Raw genomic sequence first — 21,350 nt, 5'->3', positions numbered from 1 at the left:
TCTTCCATGATTTAGTCCCTGCCCATCCTTCCAGGCTTCATCCATTGTCTTTTCACCCTAGAGCCCCTCCTCTCCCACCCCATATACGTACACACATTGGCCAAAACTCACTTCCTATTTACACCGATTTGTTTATCATTCCCATAGTAAGAAATGCTTTCATAGCTACCTAAAATACTACCACCATTTCCCTTAGGTGCCCAGTGAACTTCTACTTGCCTTTTAAGCTCTGTTTCAAATGGCACTTCCTCTTTAACATCTTCCCCATCTCTTCCAAATAGATATGGTGACGAGACACCTTGGTTTTCTGGGGGCTATCCTGAGGTCTAGTAATGTAGGTCCTATGTCCCTCACTGCCAAGCAAATCAGGATAGTTTGTCACCCTGCAGATACAGTTAGCCCTTCTATCCTTTGAGCTGCCACAGACCTTTGTTCATATGACTATTTTCACATCATATTGAGAATACTTGTTACTTGTTTCCAGATCTGCCTTCCTAGCCTATAAAGGTAGGAATTGTGTCACGATCACTTGTGGATTTTATGGTAATTGACTCAAAATAGGAGCTCAATAAATGTTTTTGTTGCTGAATAAAATGACAGCCAAAATGTATAAATAAATTTCACTGACCCAGGAGGGATAACAAACTTTGATATGCAAAGTACTAAAGTTCAGAACCTAACATGAACTATTCAACATAGAAGAAGAAACACAAAAGCACCTTTTCAGAGTTGAACAGGCCCAGCATATGGTAACTTGTGACTACCCACTCCTCAGTGCGGTAGGAGGAGGAGCACTCCAGGATCAGTGTCTGTGAGGGGGCGCCATCAAATGGAAGGAAATCTGCGAAAGATGACTGCAAGAACCCAGCGAGGGAGGGGGAGAGTGAGCGCTCTTTGGGACTCAAAGCGGTTCCGAAACTTAAGGCTGACTGATGTTGGACAGAGAAGGTACTCTTGATTCATCTTCTGCTACATCATTGAACAAGGTCTGTTTAATTCCCAAGATGAGACACTACCCACCTTGTGACCTACTGACCTTATTTATAATGTTAGAAAGACAACTTTTGGCCAAAATACGGTGGCTTTCTTCATTGTGATATGCACATTACCTAGCAGTTTCTGATGTTCTGGAATTCTTAACAATGACTCTAAGTCTCTTGGCAATAATACACAAATGACGCAGTTTCAATGACTCCAATGTGCAACTGAATTTACCTAAGTGCTCAGAGAAAACTACTTTACCCAGTTGAAGCTTAATTCAGTTTACCTTGGTGGCAATTTCCTCAGTTAAAAAAGATCAAAGCAGTCACCTTAGAAGGTACCACATTTCTTCAAAGAGGTCCCCAAACAATCCATATGTACCCAATACATTTTCATTAAGGCAGTTTTACAACAGGACTAACCATTTAATTAAAAAGCTTCACTTTGTGATTTCAGTTCATTGTAACAGTTTATAAAGTTTAGGTTAAGATGTTAGTAAAAAACCAGGGGACTTACATGGAAATGTGCTAGTAACCACGAGAGGCCTGGCATTGATATAAAGACTCAGTTTACAAAGAGGGTGTGGTATAAACATTTCTTTCTAAGTTGAATATTTGGGACTCCAGTTTACCCATGAAAATCATGTTTTACATGGTGAACAGGCTCTCAATCTTGCCCATAAAAATCTAACAATGTAATTGAACTATAAGACCAAAAAGGCTATTTATTCATTTATATGTCAATATCTGTATAAATACTATGTCCACAGGAAATATTAATAGCTAACATTCATTGAGTGTTAGCTCACTTAATACAGATTACAACCCCCTAAGGTAGACTTGATTATGAAACCCAATTGGCAGATGAAGAGACTGAGGCCTGTGGTGTTAATACAACCTGCAAAGCATCACACAACTAGCAATGAGGGAGTCAATATTTGAATCCACGGAGTGTGACTCCAGAGTCCATGCTCCTGCCCACTGCACAATACCCTCTTTGAGTGTTTCCAGTTTTTCAGGTAGGAATTCTCCTAGGAAAAGCAGACAATGGCTCTTCAAGAGGCACAAAGAACATGAACAACTCTACCTCTACTGAGGAAATGGACCATCTTGAGGTCAGTGGTTCCCACTCAGAAATGGGGAACTGAGGGCCAGTACCCACTTGCAGAGTTCACACTGTATTCCCCAGTGTCTATATATGTTCCGAGTTTATAAGCAGCTTGTATTCTGGTTGTTGCCTGCAACCTGCTGCTGTCTTGGTCCCTTTCTCAGTTTAGAATTCTCAACTACCTTTGAGTGTTTTATGAGAGAGATTTGGCAACGAGTGACTTGACACCTTATGCCTTCATTTACTTGTGACCTGGGATTTCAGAGGTTAAAGGTAAGAGTGTAATGCTGCCTCTGAGGTGTTTATGGATTTCATGAAAGACTCTGACATTTCTTTCTTTCCAAGGAGAAAGTAAATTGGGCCAAATCTGCAAAAAGAAATGACTAATAACTAATGTTTTACTTCACACTTTGACATACTCAACCCAGCAGTCCAGTGTGATGATGAAATAAGCAGCATGGTGTAATTTTTCTCCCTACTTGTCTTGCATAGTAGTTCTCATCTGTCAGCAAATTAAGCCCGGAGGGTGGGGGGTTGTTTAATCCTTAAAAAGTCACTTAAAATGAACCTATTATAGATCTATCCCCTTATAGGTTGATGATAAAAAGTAATTAGGTACTACTGACTAATTAGGTGTTGGCTTAACTTTACAGTGCTCCTTCCCAGCATAAAGGACTGGCCTGTGCTTGAAAATAGAGACCAGATGACTCTGACAACACATGTGGTCATTCCAATCTCTCAGGACTAATAGCACTTGTCAATAAATGTAGAGCCAGCTACATGTGCTCAGGACGCAACCCTGGGCAGCCCAAGCAGCACCCAAGGATCAGAAACACAGGGAATTTGGAAGTAGGTGGGGTAGAGTAGGCACAAAGATAGAAAGAAGGAAAGCAAAATGCAGCAGGACCTAGAGGAGAAAAGCTGCAAGAAGCAGAGGGAGCAGGAGAACACAGAGTCAGGACAGGGGCCAAGGGACAAAGGGGAGAGAAAGTGGCTGGTGGAATGAAGAGGAAGAGAAATGAAAGGCTAAAAAAATCAGGGAGGTCAAGGGACAAGGGACCTGATTCTAGGTCTCATTCTGCTCCTGCCCCATAGCTCTGGTCCTTTTCAAATAAAACCTCTCAAAACATTGTCTCTATTTGGTATATTGACTTCCTCTTCAACCCACATCTGATTTCCAGTTCTCAAGTACCATTTAACACTATACATTTGCTCATATCTCATTTCAGAATATTACAGTAGGGAGGGACTAACCTCCCTGATTCTTTCGGGCTTTTCCAAATTACCATATTAGGATCAAAACAGCCAGACTTTGATATGATCTGTGAAAGGCACATCGTTGCTCACATAAACAGGTTTCAACTTCTGTTTCATATGCAGTTCACCGGCTGAACAGCTCTGTACACAGTAACATACAATTCTTCCCATTATACCCTAGAGTGTAGACCCCAGGTCCCTGAAGCAGCTCTACCTCCCTGAGATTCTTATCAGAATGGGACTGTGCAATCCCACATGCACTACCATGTTTCACATCATGAGCAAGTGGCTTAGCTTGGTATGAAAAAGGGAGTCTTCCCACAGTATGGGATACAAATTTAGTTAGCAGGTGATGAGGATGTCTCTCAGCTGCTTTCTGAAGATCAGTCCTCTGGAAGCACTCCTAAAGACAACACTCAAACCATGACCCTTCCTGCAGTCAGGGAAGGCTATAGCATATTTACCACCTAAGAACACAAAATCAGAGTAAGAGACCCATGAATTTCCCCTTTCATTTTGGTAAATTTGTGTGGAAGCCCAATAGAGGAGACAAATTAAAGAGGACCTGTTCGGGTGTAATCAAGAGCCACGTGACCTCCCCCTTGGGCCCTTTTAAGGCCAAGAAACTCCATGGAATTCGAGTGGCTCATGGAATCCACTAGTAACCAGTAATCTCATCAATTCTACTTGTTTGAAGGGATAAGGAGATAGAGGCCCAGGGACAGTTCACCTACACAAGGTCATGGAGTTCCTGGCTGGCAGACCTGGGAATAGAATTCACTCTTCAATTTGTATAATGTATACAGGTGGTAGAGACACTAGAAGGCTCTTCATCTAGTCCTCTCCTATTCATTGGCCACTCCTAGATGAAAAGTGCTCATGAATTCTGCCATATAAGCAATGGGGCAATTCTTAACAAAAGAAGAAAAAGGAGAACAGGAAAAGAAAGCAAGCAGCAACCTGCAGCAAAAAGGTCAGCCTGGCACTTGAGATGTTAGCACTCTGGCTCTCCCAGCTAAAGAGCTATGACTGCTGGAATCAAATCAACTTTCTCTGCTGAGATGCTTATGGAAAACATCTCAGAGTATCCTTTTTTAAAATTTCTTTTTAAGGGTGGACCCTTTATTTTATTTATATACACACACAGATATACATTATACATTTTTTAAAATTTTGGTATCATTAATCTACAATTACATGAGGAACATTATATTTACTAGACTCCCCCCATCACCAAGTCCCCCCACATACCCCATTACAATCACTGTCCATCAGCGTAGTAAGATGCTGTAGAATCACTACTTGTCTTCTCTGTGTTGTACAGCCCTCCCTGTGCCCCGCCCCTCATTATACATGCTAATCATAATGCCCCCTTTCTTTCCCCCCCTCCGCTTTATCCCTCCCTTCCCACCCATCCTCCCCAGTCCCTTTCTCTTTGGTAACTGTTAGTCCATTCTTGGGTTCTGTGAGTCTGCTGCTGTTTTGTTCCTTCAGTTTTTTCTTTGTTCTTATACTCCACAGATGAGTGAAACCATTTGATACTTGTCTTTCTCTTCCTGGCTTATTGCACTGAGCACAAAACCCTCTAGCTTCATTCATGTTGTTGTGAATGGTAGGATTTGTTTTTTTCTTATGGCTGAGTAATATTCCATTGTGTATATGTACCACATCTTCTTTATCCATTCATCTACTGATGGACATTTAGGTTGCTTCCATATCTTGGCTATTGTAAGTAGTGCTGCATTAAACAAAGGGGTGCATATGCCTTTTTCAAACTGGGCTGCTGCATTCTTAGGGTAAATTCCTCAGAGTGGAATTCCTGGGGCAAATGGTATTTCTATTTTGAGCATTTTGAGGAACTTCCATACTGCTTTCGACAATGGTTGAACTAATTTACATTCCCACCAGCAGCATAGGAGGGTTCCCCTTTCTCCACAACATTGCCAACACTTGTTGTTGTTTTTCTTTTGGATGGTGGCCATCCATACTGGTGTGAGGTGATATCTCATTGTGGTTTTAATTTGCATTTCTCTGATGACAAGCGATGTGGAGCATCTTTTCATGTTTCTGTTGGCCATCTGAATTTCTTCTATGGAGAACTGTCTGCTCAGCTCCTCTGACCATTTTTTTATTGGATTATTTGCTTTTTGTTTGTTCGGGTGCATGAGGTCTTTATATATTTTGGGTGTCAACCCTTTATCAGATATGTCATTTATGAATATACTCTCCCATACTGTAGGATGCCTTTTTGTTCTGTTGGTGGTGTCCTTTGCTGTACAGAGGCTTCTCAGCTTCATATAGTTCCACCTTGTACATATCTGCTTTTGTTTCCCTTGCATGGGGAGATATATTTATGAAGAAGTTGTTCATGTTTATGTCCAAGAGATTTTTGCCTATGTTTTCTGTAAGAGTTTTATGGTTTCATGACTTACATTCAGGTCTTTGATCCATTTCAAATTTACTTTTGTGTATGGGGTTAGACAATGATCCAGTTTCATTTTCTTACATGTACCTGTCCAGTTTTGCCAACACCAGCTGTTGAAGAGGCTGTCATTTCCCCATTGTGTATCCATGGCTCCTTTATCATATATTACTTGACCATATATGCTTAGGTTAATATCTGGACTCTCTATTCTGTTCCACTGGTCTGTGGGTCTGTTCTTGTGCCAGTACCAAATTCTCTTGATTACTGTGGCTTTAGAGTTTAAAGTTGGAAAGTGAGATCACCCCTGCTTTATTCGTCCTTCTCAGGATTGCTTGGCTATTCAGGGTCCTTTGTGGTTCCATATAAATTTTAAAATTATTTGTTCCAGTTCACTGAAGAATGAAATGCTGTTGGTATTTTGATAGAGATTGCATTGAATCTGTAGATTGCTTTAGGCAGGATGGCCATTTTGACAATATTAATTCTTCCTAGCCAGGAGCATGGGATGAGTTTCCATTTATTAGTGTCCTCTTTAATTTCTCTCAGGAGTGTCTTGTAGTTTTCAGTATATAGATCTTTCACTTCCTTGGTTAGGTTTATTCCTAGGTATTTTATTTTTGATGCAATTGTAAATGGAATTTTTTCCCTGTTTTCTCTTTCTGCTAATTCATCATTAGTATATTAGGAAAGCAACAGATTTCTGTGTATTAATTTTGTATCCTGCTACTTTGCTGAATTCAGATATTAGTTCTTGTAGTTTTGGAGTGGAGTCTTTAGGGTTTTTTTATGTACAATATCATGTCATCTGCAAATAGTGACAGTTTGACTTCTTCTTTACCATTGTGGATGCCTTGTATCTCTTTGTTTTGTCTGATTGCCATGGCTAGGACCTCCAGTACTATGTTGAATAACAGTGAGGAGAATGGACATCCCTGTCTTGTTCCTGATCTTAGAGGAAAGGCTTTCAGCTTCTCACTGTAAGTATGATGTTGGCTGTGGGTTTGTCATATATGGCCTTTATTATGTTACGGTACTTTATTATGTTGAGGATAAAAACATTAGAGTTTTTATCATGAATGGATTTCCATTTATTAGTGTCCAAAATTAGTTGAATTTTGTCGAATGCTTTTTCAGAATCTATGGAGATGATCATGTGGTTTTTGTCCTTCTTTTTTTGATGTGGTGGATAATGTTGATGGATTTTTGAATGTTGTATCATCATTGCATTCCTGAGATGAATCCCACTTGATCATGGTGTATGATCTTCTTAATGTATTTTTGATTTTGGTTTGCTAATATTTTGTTGAGTATTTTTGCACCTATGCTCATCAGGGATATTGGTCTGTAATTTTCTTTTTTGGTGGGGTCTTTGCCTGGCTTTGGTATTAGGGTGATGCTGGTTCCATAGAACGAGTTTGGAAGTATTCCCTCCTCTTCTATTTTTTGGAAAACTTTAAGGAGAATGGGTATTGTCTTCTCTATATGTCTTATAAAATTCAGCAGTAAATCCATCTGGCCTGGGGGTTTTGTTTTTGGGTAGTTATTTGATTACCAATTCAATTTTGTTGATGGTAATTGGTCTGTTTAGATTTTCTGTTTCTTCCTTGGTCAGTCTTGGAAGGTTGTATTTTTCTAGGAAGTTTTCCATTTCTTCTAGGTCTTCCACATTGTTAGCATATAGATTCTCATAGTATTCTCTGATAATTCTTTGTATTTCTGTGGGGTCCGTTGTGACTTTTCCTTTCTCATTTCTGATTCTGTTTATGTGTGTAGATTCTGTTTTTCTCTTAATAAGTCTGGCTACAGGATTATCTATTTTGTTTATTTTCTCACAGAACCAGCTCTTGGTTTCATTGATTTTTCTATTGTTTTATTCTTCTTAATTTTATTTATTTCTTCTCTGATCTTTATTATGTCCCTCCTTCTGCTGACTTTGGGCCTCATTTGTTCTTTTTCTAGTTTCCATAATTGTGACTTTAGACTATTCATTTGGGATAGTTCTTCTTTCTTTACATAGGCTTGGATTGCCATATACTTTCCTCTTAGAACTGCCTTCTCTGCGTCCCATAGAAGTTGTGGCTTTGTGTTGTTGTTGTCGTTTGTCTCCATATATTGCTTAATCTCTAGTTTAATTTGGTCGTTGATCCATAGATTATTTATGAACATGTTGTTAAGCCTCCATGTGTTTGTGAGCCTTTTTGCTTTCTTTGTACAATTATTTCTAGTTTTATACTTTGTGGTCTGAGAAGTTGGTTGGTAGAAGTTCAGTCTTTTTGAATTTACTGAGGCTCTTTTTGTGGCCTTGTATGTGGTCTATTCTGGAAAATGTTCCATGTGCACTGGAGAAGAATGTGTATCCTGCTTCTTTTGGGTGTAGAGTTCTGTAGATGTCTATTAGGTCCATCTGTTCTAGTGTGTTTTTCAGTGCCTCTGTGTCCTTACTTATTTTCTGTCTGGTGGATCTGTCCTTTGAAGTGAGTGGTGTGTTGAAGTCTCCTAGAATGAATGCATTGCATTCTATTTCCTCCTTTAATTCTGTTAGCATTTGTTTCACATATATTGGTGCTCCTGTATTGAATGCATATATATTTATAATGGTTATATCCTCTTGTTGGACTGACCCCTTTATCATTATGTAATGTCCTTCTTTATCTCTTGTTACTTTCTTTGTTTTGAAGTCTGTTTTGTCTGATACAAGTACTGCAACACCTGCTTTTTTCTCCCTATTGTTTGCATGAAGTATTTTTTCCTTCCCTTGACTTTTAGTCTGTGTGTGTCTTTGGGTTTGAGGTGAGTCTCTTGTATGCAGCATATAGATGGTCTTGCTTTTTTATCCATTCTATTACTCTGTGTCTTTTGATTGGTGCATTCAGTCCATTTACATTTAGGGTGATTATTGAAAGATATGTACTTATTGCCATTGCAGGCTGTAGATTTGTGGTTACCAAAGGTTCAAGGGTAGCTTCTTTACTAGCTAATCATCTAACTTAACTCACTTATTAAGCTTTTATAAACACAGTCTGATCATTCTTTATTTCTCACCCTTCTTATTCTTCCTCCTCCATTCTTTATATGTTAGGTGTTTTAATCTGTACTCTTTGTGTTTCCTTTGACTGCTTTTGTGCATAGTCGATTTTATTTTTTGCCTTTAGTTAGTATTTGCTTGGTCTGTTTCTTTGTTGTGATTTTATTTTCTCTGATGACATCTGTTTAGCCTTAGGAGTGCTTCCATCTAGAGCAGTCACTTTAAAATACCCTGCAGAGTTGGTTTATGGGAGGTAAATTCCCTCCATTTTTGCTTGTCTGGGAATTGTTTACTCCCTCCTTCATATTTAAATGGTAATCATGCTGGGTACAGTATTCTTGGTTCAAGGACCTTCTGTTTCATTACATTAAATATATCATGCCATTCTCTTCTGGCCTGTAAGGTTTCTGTTGAGAAGTCTGATGATAGCCTGATGGGTTTTCCTTTGTAGGTGACTGGTCTTCTCTCTCTGGCTGCCTTTAATACTCTGTCTTTGTCTTTGATCTTTGCCATTTTAATTATTATATGTCTTGTTGTTGTCTTCCTCGGGTCCCTTGTGTTGGGAGATCTTTGGGCTTCCATTGTCTGAGAGACTATTTCCTTCCCCATTTGGGGGAAGTTTTCAGCAATTATTTCTTCAAAAACACTTTCTATCCCTTTCTCTCTCTTCTTCTTATTGTGGTACCCCTATAATGCGAATATTGTTCCATTTTGATTGGTTACACAGTTCTCTTAATAGTCTTTCATTCCTGGAGATCCTTTTATCTCTCTGCCTCAGTTTCTCTGTATTCCACTTCTCTGATTTCTATTCCATTAACAGCCTCTTCCACCTCATCCAGTCTGCTCTTAAGTCCTTCCTGTGATTGTTTATTTCTGTATTCTCCCTCCTAACTTGATCCTTTCACTCTTGCATATTTCTCTGCAGGTCCATCAGCATTGTTATGACCTTTATTTTGAATTCTTTTTCAGGAAGATTTGTTAAATCTATCTCCCCAGGCCCTCTCTCAGGGGTTGTCTGGGTGATTCTGGACTGGACCAAATTATTCTGCCTTTTCGTGGCTATAGAGGTAGTTGTAGGCAGGTAGTGTTTGTGTTAGCTGGGAGAACAAAGTCCCTTCCTCCTTGCTGGTTGCTTTGCCCTTCTCCACTGCCTGTGCCAGTTACCCGTACACCAGGAGCAGGCCCTGTGTTAATTTCCTGAACCATGGCGGGCAGGGCATTCCAGAGCCCTGTGGGGAGAGGCAGGTGTGCTGAGTGTGCTCTCCCGTGAGAAGGGTGCCCCTTTGCGCCCTGCCATGGCTTACTCTGCCTGCGCAGGGCAGCTGGTCACTGGCGGCGGCTTTTGGATCTGGCCCAGGTGGCTTTGCACTGGGAGGAGGCTCTGGGTGGCTGATGAGGGTGCAGCCACTCCCAGGCTGCTCTGCCAGGGCCACACAGGAGGGGGAATGAATGGCAGGCTGTTTATCGCTGTGAGGGGCTTCAGAGCTGTGTTGCCTCCCAGGGGGTTAGGGCGCCTGCAGTTCCCCGGGATTCCCAGCTGCTGGGCTGAGTGTGCTGGGACAATTCCATCCAGCTGTGAAGCCCCTGTCCCTTTAAGACTTTCAAAAAGCAGTTGCTTTTCTTTTTGAAAAGCAGGCTGTGGGGATCCGCTTGCAGATTTTACTCTTCCGTTCCTCTAATATCCAGTACACCATGCAATGTGTGTCTGTGCTCCGGTGCGGATTACTAGAGCTGATTGTTTAGCAGTCCTGCACTTCTACTCCCTCCCTGCTCTGACTTCTCTCCTCCCACCGGTGGGCTGGGTTGGGGGAGTGCTCACGTCCCACCTGGTCATGGCTTGTATCTTATCCCCTTCATGAGATGCCGAGTTCTCACAGATGTATATGTAGCCTGGCTGTTGTACTGTATCCTCTGGTCTCTCTGTTAGGCATAGATTTATTTGTTGCATTTTCAAAAATATATATGGTTTTGGGAGGAGATTTCCACTGCCCTGCTCCCCCCAAATTCCCAGAGTATCCTTTTATCAGAATGCAAAGCATCTTCTACAATGATGTTGCAACCAGGTGTATTTCCAACTGATGACAAATGTCAGAGATGATCTTTAATTATCAAGAAACCCTTGATTTTCTTGGCCAAGTCATTTTTCATTGACAAAAGCACAGATTTAAAAAACCACAGGATAAAACACACCAGCAGGTATTTTGGTGGGCTGTTGCCCATCATCACACTCTGTGATTTGTCTGTTTAGAATGAACTTTGGTTTGGAGGACTTAACTACTTAGTTACAGGTCTATATACCTATTAGGGCAATCGGCATATGCCTCTTTGGTTGATTCCCATGCCATGCTTTAAGGACACTGAAGAATGGTAAGATAGTAGTAGGAAAATGGAATTGTCGTCTTGGCCAAAAGCAGATCCCTGGTCACCACAGTTATAATCTTTCTTTCCCTCTTCTTTGCCTGCTCAGTGTCTCAGATTTTAGTTTGCTGTGCAATCAATTTCTCCTTTGGCTGTCTTCTGGATCATAACTCAGTGTACTTTGAGCTGCTTCTGAATTACAATCTAAATAAGACTTGCAGCTTTCCTATGGCTAGGTCCCATTTTCCTTTGCTAAATTCTTGACAACCAATGATTCTTCAGAGCTGTCTATCTTCTGACAGGCAACATTTTTTTCTGATTAAAAAGAAACCCTGTTACTGTTCTATAACTATTTTAGTTGCAGTTATCCCAACTGGTCCCTCCTTTTAGGCATAGGTTTGCCTTCAAAGTAGAAGGAGTGTCAACAAACCATCAATAAACCTTCCTGTTCCATAGTGGCTTACGGAAAAAGAAGGGAATGCTCCCAGCTCTTCCTGAAATACATTCAAAACAATATTGACTGAGTGCTAGCAAAGTATGCTTGCTTCTCTGGCACTCAGGAAGTTTATGTCTGACTTTAATTCCAAATGAGTGCACACCATCAAACCCAGACATTCCAATCCATAACACAGGTTCCAGTGGTTGGAGGGAGCTACCACTTTGGCCCTTAGTTGCTGTTTTTTCATTGCTAGAGATTCTCTTCTACTTAACTCTCTTCTCTAGACAAACAAACTAACCAGAATCTCTCTGGTTCTATGATAAAAAATAAGAATAACTAACATTTGTGTAGTGCTTTAAGTGCCAGTAAAGGAAGAGTAGGGAGGCTCCTAGTGTAGACAACAGGTCTGAATTTAGATTTCTGCCTTTCTTCTTTCTGACAATATATGCACTCCTAATTATGAGTAATCAGACTGATGGCTTTATTATCATCAGTATGTGTTATGTACTCAGCAGCTGGCACATTTTAATGATGAGCTTTATTTTCAGGAAAAGCAAAATTGAAAAAGAAAATGACATACATGGTATGAACTAATATCACTTCTTTCTTGATAGTGCTAGTGGAGGGTAAATCAGAAAATGTCATAGAGTGCACCAGAATTTCAGAATAGGCTTTGACACACAGTTACTCGTGATTTTTTTTGTAGATGAAATAGAGGAAGAGAATGATAGTGTGCTCTTTTCTGGCTGAACAACCATGCTCAAACGGGGCTGATGAAGTTTTCCAGTCCTGACAGGGTTCTTTGAAGGGATTGCCACAGACCATTGTATTTGATCTAGTCCTTGGGTGGGAACCGGTTCTTAAAGCTCCACAGGTGATTCTGAAGTGCAACCAAGGATAACCACTGGTATAGCATCAGTGGCTCACATACTAACTACATACTGTTTTATCATTCAGATGTGTCTTACTGATACCAATAACTGTCTTCCAAAGATCCAATACAGTTTCACAGATGTTTAAAGCAAAGGTAGAAATAGAAGATTTAATGGACTTTATTGCAACTAGAATAAATGTTAGGAAAATCACACATAAAAAGGGCTCCACCCACAGGGGCCGGTAGGGACTTCAACTGGATGTCCCCTCAACATTTTACAAATATCAGATTCCACCAAAACCCATTGACAAGAACATCCCCATTATGTGTGAATGCAAAGTTAATAAATGGTCATTCTCTTGGTGCTAAGAAAAAAAACCCCAACAAACTAAAGATTTATTTTATGGAAATTATTGTGCCTCCTTATTTAGAATCAGTTCATTATAGGTTTTAAAAAACATATATTCAATTGACAAAAATGTTGAGGGAGATGAGCAGAACACCAACATCTGATCTGCATGCATATATCCACAGGGAAACTTCAATTTTAACCCCAGTTCACTTTTGCAAACAGAAAGAACAAGGTACTTTATTACTGGAGTTATTACTAGAGAATGCACTAAAAATGTCCATGGGTCACAGAACAACATGTCCAAGGCCAGTTATGTTGAGTGCAAAGACTTTAGGCAGTGGGAATGAAGCTTGGAAAGGGATGGAAAGAAGCTTGTCTCCTCTCTGTCTCTGGAAGGGTACCAACCTTATAACACCACTACAGTTAATAACTCTAACCTTTAAAAGGCATTTTATGAGCAAATGAGGTCAATTAGTACAGAACAATTTACATTTTTCAAAATCCTAACCACTTTATAAGTAAGTGGGGGGAAAGTAATTCCTTGCATCACTGATATGTTAATATGCAGTATTCATAGAGGTACATGACACAACAAAGACACAAAAAAAGCCATGCTGAAATGCAAACAACCTTCAAATGTATAGCCCCAGACTTCACCTTTACCTCTCCTGTTCAGTGTTCCCTGCTCATGGTAATTTTACTGAATTGTGCAGAACCCTTTACTCCTTAAGAGGATGGGAGTGTTGCCAGTGTGAAGGGGACATTCTTGGGGAAGTGGGGAATCCAATCTCTCTCCATGAATGGGTAAAAACACTTTAAAGATCCTTTCTCTAGACCGCAATGCATTTATAGTAAGAGACTATAACACACCACTTACATCAACAGATCAACCAGACAGAAAATAAATAAGGAAACAAAGGCACTGGACAACACATTAGATCAGATGGACTTAACAGATATCTACAGAACATTCCACTCAAAAGCAGTAGGATACACATTTCTCTCAAATGTACATGAAACATTCTCCAGAACAGATCACATACTAGGCCACAAAAAGAACCTCAATAAATTCAAGAAGATTGAAATTATATCAAGCAACTTCTTAGACCACAATTGTGTGAAGGAAGAAATAAACTCCATGTGGAAAACAAAAAAGCACACAAACATGGAAGCTAAACTACATGCTTCTAGATAATCAATGGATCAGTGAACATTTCAAAACAGAAATCAGACAATACAAGCAGACAAGTGAAAACAAGAATACAATAGTCCAAAATCTGTGGGATGCTGCAAAAGCAGTTCTAAGAGGGAAGTACGTAGCTATACAGGCCTACCTCAAGAAACAAGAACAATTTCAAATAAACAGTCTAAACTCACAACTGAACTAGAGAATATAGTCAGTGATTGTGTAACATCTTCCTATGTTGACAGATAGTAACTGCTCTAGTGGGAGTGAGGATTTGGTAATATGAGTAACTGTTGAACCACTGTGTTGTATACTTGAAACCAATATAACATTGTAAATCAATGATACTTCAGTTAAAAAATAAAGGTCCTTTCTTTTTCCTTTCTCACTTTTCTACTCATATATAAATTTCTTTCTATTCTCTCTCTATATTTCCTACAATGAGCTTTACACTGTACTAACTTTGTGAGATATATATTATCCCCATTTTACACAAAGGAAATAAGCTTATAAAGGTTAAAGTGATTTGGTGAAGGTTCTAGAGCTTGCAGGTTATGGAGCCCGTGCACACCCAGATTGCCTGACTGTATGGTCCAAATTTTTTTTACATCAGCATGCTACCCTCTACCACTCTGTCTTCCTTCACTTATTCCCTTCTTTCCTCCTCAAAGCCTAAAGTGGTAGATAGGTGGTAGTAGTGGAAAGATCTTAAAGAAAGAAGGACTAACTTAGTTCTCATTTATACCTCTCCCAAAGCTCCACCATTTTCTATTTCGCCACACACAGCCTGGCCATGAGTATCCAAGAGAACACAGGCTTCCTACAGGCTTATATTAGACCTTTTTCTCTCCAATCCTTCCATGGTTTCAAAAAACTACATTTTTCAAATCCCAAATAATGGCATATAGCCTGAGAGACTGTGTTTTCTTTAAGAGAACATGAGGACACATAAACATATGTAAAATCCAAACTAAAAAAGTACTCGTGGTGCCTAGCAGAGAGAGCAAATGCTGGCTCAATAAGGACTTGATTGATTTACTGAAGGTTGCTCATACATGGAGTGTAATGAAGAGTGTTAGAGTAAATCCTTATCAGTGGAATTCAACGGGGTGGTCTTTTTGACAGGTCTTTTTGTTACAGTCTTAATGTAGGCTCTCTGAACCTGGTGCCTTGTTAATCTGCAAGTCCTTGTTTCCATACAAGGCTGTGGATTCTAAGAGACAAACTGTTAATTTTGAGTTCTAATCTCAGGCTAGGAGATGCCTATAAAAATTAAAACTGTTTCCTTTTTTCTAACAATTAACAGCCTAGCTAAAGAGTAATCAATTGTAATCAGGGAACTGAAAGCATCAGGAGACCAGCTGCTTTACAGAGCCATTTATTTAATCCTTAAATTTTGCAGGTTGTAAATTACTCATTAGAAAGCAGAAAGCAAAATAGCCATATCCGTTTAGTGCCTCTAAACTCTGAAGACTTAGAAGAGGAAATCCATGGAAACAGGAGGCCTGATGTGTCCTTTCACTGCTATTTGTTAATGGGCAAAGGTGGTTAAACAGTAAGGACAAGCCCAAGTAATTACCCTGAAGTGCTGGTCCATGGGTCAGGAGCAGACTTGATTAAATTCATGGAGGGCTGACCCAGGAATGGTGGGAAAAAGCCCCTTCTTTTCCACTCAGCCCTGCAGGCACTAATCAGTGTGCATATCTCACTTCCAGATTGTTTCATGAGCCCAGAGCAATGGCCCATAGCATTCATTAGGGCATTCACTCTTCTCTGTTTTCCAGTCAGCACAGGGACTAACGACAAGGGGCCAAGTACCAGAGCAGAATGAGGAGGGGACAAGGAGGAGGCTGTCCCTCTCTCTACATAGGGAATGCAGCTCCCCATTATAAAATGTTCCAACTGCAAAAACAACTAGACAATTGGTTTATAGGTTTCTTTACATGTATAAAAAGCTGCATATATTTGGCTCGAATATGGATTTTATAAGCTATATATGTAAACACTTAACCATTTACTCAAGACAATTTTGTTTTATACTAAGGGTAAAATGCAATTTTAGACTCTTAATGGTAATGATGCGAGTAATATGCAAGATGCCTTTGACAATGGCTCTGAGAGTTTTGAAAGAATTTTAATCCATACATATTTCCTTTTTTCCTCTATTATGATGTACTTTGTATATACAACACAACTTCTGGCTCACCCTTAGGCAATATACAACAAAATAGCCAGCGGCTCACTTCTGTACTGAGTGAGCGTTTCTTTCCTAGTCCTTTGGCATTTCCTGTCATCATCATGAGCAGCTCTGAACAAAGACTGTGGTGTTAGGCTATGAAATGGAGCTTTTCTCTTTGCAGAGGTTAACCAACCAGGCCACGTAAGGAACAAACCTCTGATTCTGCAATAGCAAACCGAGTTACCCAGCACAAACTATTTTCATGCATCTTCTACTTGACAGTCTAATTAAGCTGGTGATTCCACCAGGCTGGCACTGTGTCTATCTTGGGTTCTGTTCAATACCCACCAAGCTGTTGTTGCTTAATAAATCATTACTGATAATGAAACAAAATCTAATTTTTAAAATTATAGGTATCCTGGAAATGCATGTATTTACTTCGTTAAAGTAATTGTAAAGCAAGGGTTTCCTAGGAAGATCATTTAACCATGGCATGTAATAAAAAATACTTGTTTCCCACATCTTGCCTTTCAAAAAAGGCTACACTTTTTTAAACTGCAGGAAGCTATATTAAAGAATTCTAAAGATTTCTACCATTAGAAATACTGATACCAACACACTTGAAAAAAGCTGTTCAGGAATTTTAAGAGAAATTGAAAATAACTCAGAGTAATTTTGAAATTATAACTTGGAGCTTCTATGTCACTTGTCCCAGGAAAGAGCCCAATTCTGGCCACACTTTTGGTAGAAATGATGACATTTGGCCTCTTCCCTTTCCTGGGGATGGTACCAGAATGCTCTTTTGACTTACCCTGAGTGGATTTTCATTAAGGTAAGGGGGTTCACCTTCCACCATTTCGATTGCCATAATCCCCAGAGACCAGATATCAACTTTTGGACCATAAGCTTTCCGAGTCACCACCTCAGGTGCCATCCAGTAAGGAGTTCCCACCATTGTGCTTCGCTTACTTTGCTCAGGGGTGATCTGGGCACAGAACCCAAAATCAGCTGCAGAGGGGAAAAGTCAGGGAAAATCAACTCGAATTCCTTTTTTTTTTTTTTTTTTTACAATAGGCCATTTTCAGTATTGCTGTAACTTCCTTTGCGGGACACTGAGTTTCTACAACTCCATAGCTCCACTCAGCTGGACCTCATTTTAAAAGGGATTGAAATAACCAACGAATGTGATATCATTTTTACTAAACCTCAGTTTGGTTCCCTCCCTATTACTGTTCCCTCCAATGTAAAGAATCTTTCAGTTTTCCAATTAGGTGTTTGTCACCCAGCAGATGCAAGTCACTAGCCTCAAAGGCTGGCCACAATCTACAGGAACAGAACATTAGAAAAATTCTTTACTTCGAACTAGCTCTAAATAATTTCAAACTAATCACTTTCAATAGCTATTTCTTCTCAAGATAAGCAGTAAAAGAGCAGAAATGTCCCCCAAACTCTCTCAAACACCATCTGAACCAAAATACCTACTCAATTTAACAGAGCCATCCATCCCAAGAAGAATATTGTCACTCTTTATGTCTCTATGGATCACTTGGTTCGAGTGCAAGAAATCCAAAGCTTGGAGGCACTATTGGATCAGAAAAAAAGTTCTAATTATATTCCACAGAATTTTTAGAAATTTTAAGTTTCATTTCCAGATAAATTTGGGACAAGGATATAATTTTCTGTTGTCAAGTGAAATAGATCATTAAATGTTGTTAACACCATTTTCAAATCACATTACCATTTACATCAGTGTTGTGACTTAGCGTTACACACATGCAGGCTCCTGAGTCAGCCTAGGACATGGAGAGTGATGGTGTGCTAAGTAGCACCCAAATCATTCATACAACCAAAGTAACCCATGAATATAATCCTACTTTGACCTAGTTATCTAGATGATACAGACTCAGGTTGATCTTATATAGATGTAGCAAGCTTCTGCATCCATAGTATGATTTGATTCAGTAAGTCTGCAGAGACACCCGGGAATGTGCATTTAAAACAAAAGCCTCAAGGTATTTCTGATAGACAGCCATATTGGGGAACCACTTCTAGATTATGAAGTAACTGTAAGTACTTGTTTGAAACTGGCTTTGCATTGTAATACTAGCAGATGGAAGCCACAGGCTTAGGGTAAAATATTCCTTTGAATATTATTAAGTTTGACTTATTGCATGAATAAAAACTATACATGTCTAGTGGATAGGTATGTATGTTTGAAGAGGAAGAAATGGGAATGAGAGGAGAGCAAGAATGGAGGAAATTTAGGGAACGGTTTAAAATCAAAAACAGGCAAAGACTAGCTGAAATTATTTGCTTCTGTTTACCTATCACCAGTTTTCAAGTTTTGGTAGATCAGAGTTCTACTTGGGTCTATAGAGAACCTCGCCACAGTGAATGGGGTTGATGGTGATGGCCAAGATGAGGCTCCAGTGAGGAGTGTGGTTTTTTCTAATACTGAAAAAAAATAATATAATATCTTCAGTTTATCTTGAAACTAGAGATATGACACTGTTATTGAAAAAGAGGCAGACACTCAGACCCCCTGGAAGGCTAGAGAGATGTCCAGTTTATACTGTGAAAGCAACTACTTTCTGGGCTGAGGGAGGCTAAAATTGCCTTCCAGAAAATGGTGAGATTATAATGTGGTCTGTGTTTTACATGGCTCACATTGCGTGAGCAGGACGAAATAACTATCATGTAAAATTCCCCCAGATCAGAAAGAAGCTCTATGCTAACATCCATGTTTTCCATATTCACTGAGACCACAGTAAGCAGGCTTAAATATGGCACCTTGTGAGTGGCATAATGGAACTCAAAAGACTATAGCACAGTAGCTCAAATAAGCAAGGGGCTGGGGAGGGAGAGAAGGGGAGTGCCATTAGGTTAGTATCTAAAATGAAGTTATTAGGCTCTCTGCTAGAAAAGATGTGTTTTTTTGGTGTTATAAAAATTCTGAATTATCAGAGATGAAGAACTGCCAATATTGGTGTTCTGTCTCATCAGCTAGAAACTATTTTCTTACCTCTCTGCACACAGCTGCTATCTGTCCTTCATCCATACAGGTCTCTGTGACCACATCAGTCAAAGAACCACCAGCCAAGTATTCCATGACTACCCACAGTTCATCACCCACTAAGTAGCTACAATGAGAAAAAAAAATGACATTGACTCAGGCTTAAAGAAGTGAGGACTCTCCTATATCCCCATCAAGGAGACTATTCGTAGTTAGTCTCTGCATTTGGCCAAGTTACATAACAAGAAGAAAATATCAGTGATGGCGATAATGAGACACTTCCTTAACATTAGAAGATAATATGCATTGAAATCAAAGGATCATCAGATATGACCATGCACCATGGAGGAAGGAAAAGAGCAAGGAGGCCTCTGGTGACTGACTACTGTCAATCATACCATCGTAAAAGCTACTTTCAATGAACAGGATCAATGAATCACTTTTTTGGATAACTCAAGCCATAATGTTGGCTTCTTGGACTGAACCAGTCCATGGTGTACAGATTTCTAGGGTATTTATTCAGATCTCAGCATTATTTTTGATTCCACTTAAATAATTACTGAGCTGTTTTCAAGCAGTTGCTGAATCAAAAAGACTTTGGTTGCAATGGATTTACTGTGCTGAGGTCTCAGTTCTGATAGAAGTCAGTTGTGGCATGTCTATATCTTCAAGTAGTTATTGAGCGACACACCCCAAATAATCAAATATGGGGAGGAAGGTCATCAGAGACCTACAAGTTGGGCATCAAAACACCTGTGACCATCTGAAGGCATTTTGGCAGTATGATCAGATCTCTTTTTTCCCCTGCTCAACAAGAGAGAGGAATTATAGTGAATGGTATGACCCCAATGCTTCCACCCTACCCTAAGTTCCACATCAGTATGATGTAACAGGAGAAAAAAAAATAAGGAGTAAGACTTTCTATCCACTGGTGCTCAAACTGCAGTGCCCATTAGAGTCACCTGGGAAGCCTGTTAAAAAATGAAAATACACAGGCTCTACCTCATTAGTTATGGAGAGCAGCCTAGAAATATGCATTTCTTATGAACGCAATTTTTACAAAATTACAAAAGCAGAGTGAAGTCACTCTGTTGCTGGTGGTTCCTAAACAACGTTTTATGGAACACTGATTTTGACTATAAAATTTGACCTTCCTTTTTCCTCTGCCCTTGCCTGTTCTCTTATAGCACTGGTCTACCTGGTGCAAAACAGAAAGCACAATCTTATGCTCACTGCGGTTGTAGACTTAGTCTTATTTCTTCTGTATACCCTCCCAGCCCAGACTACACAGCACAGTGGTGCTAAACAAACACTTACTGAAATTGAATGAGACAGATGTTAATCACAAGTGAAGAGTTAGGGCTGTCTCTAAATGCCTATTTATAACCCACTGCTAATACCACTGATGAAAGAGACATTCATTACCTGGTCTAGGAAAAAGGTTTGAGGTTAAAGTCTCAATTCCCTAGACCTCACTGTCAGTTAATCACAAAGCACCAATTAAAGCAGGGCCATTGTAGTTAGTCTTCTTCATTTAGACACCCAGAGACAGCCCTGGCTCCAAACGCATACTTGATGAAATGTTTAAAACCCCACAGCTCTCTCCTATGTGCAACAGCTTATTTCCTGCCAACATGGAGTCACAGTCCTCAGAAGGAATTTGCCCAAACTACTCATGTTAAGAAGCAAGACCATAAAACGTGTCATCAAATGTCTGATAAGTGGATACAAGTTTAGCCATAGATCTCATAGTCTACTATTCTGCAGCATTTGAGAAATGCATACAGACTGGATGCTCAGCAAATAGATCCCCCAAAAATAAGTTGCCAAGAAAATGACATCCCATAAAGAAAGCAAGTTCATAACGAGAGAAAAATCTTACCTATCTAAGTAATTAACAATATTGGGGTTCTTATTTTCCCTCATGACCAGAATTTCATTAATAATTAATTCCTTTTTGGGCTGCTGTTGAAGGTTCATCTGCTTTATGGCCACCTGAATGAGGATTAAAATGCAAGAATAAATTATAATGATTAAACATAAACATCAGTATTTTTTGGTACACAGAATGAGGCATACACTTTCTTTATCTTACTAGGCTCTTTTTCAGTGCCCCTTTGATCAATCATGAATAAACCATCCAGTTCAGATGCT

At 39.6% G+C, this 21,350-nt stretch overlaps 1 protein-coding gene across 14 annotated transcripts in view; it reads right to left on the bottom strand.

Moving 5' to 3' along the window:
- PAK3 (p21 (RAC1) activated kinase 3) overlaps window positions 1-21,350 on the bottom strand; it is a 289,242-nt gene that overhangs the window by 33,095 nt on the left and 234,797 nt on the right. For 13 of the 14 annotated variants that reach the window (XM_073227404.1, XM_073227402.1, XM_037004766.2 and 10 more), the window contains 4 exons: window positions 21,079-21,191; window positions 19,206-19,323; window positions 17,666-17,765; window positions 16,995-17,191 (listed from right to left, as the gene is read on the bottom strand). In XM_073227404.1, the coding sequence (XP_073083505.1) occupies window positions 16,995-17,191; window positions 17,666-17,765; window positions 19,206-19,323; window positions 21,079-21,191 (528 nt within the window). The remainder of the gene's footprint in view (window positions 1-16,994; window positions 17,192-17,665; window positions 17,766-19,205; window positions 19,324-21,078; window positions 21,192-21,350) is intronic. The other variant, XM_073227406.1, reaches the window with a different exon arrangement.

The sequence above is a fragment of the Manis javanica genome, chromosome X (assembly GCF_040802235.1).
Source record: "Manis javanica isolate MJ-LG chromosome X, MJ_LKY, whole genome shotgun sequence".
NCBI lineage: Eukaryota > Metazoa > Chordata > Mammalia > Pholidota > Manidae > Manis > Manis javanica.
This window is presented reverse-complemented; position numbering and strand designations above follow the sequence as displayed.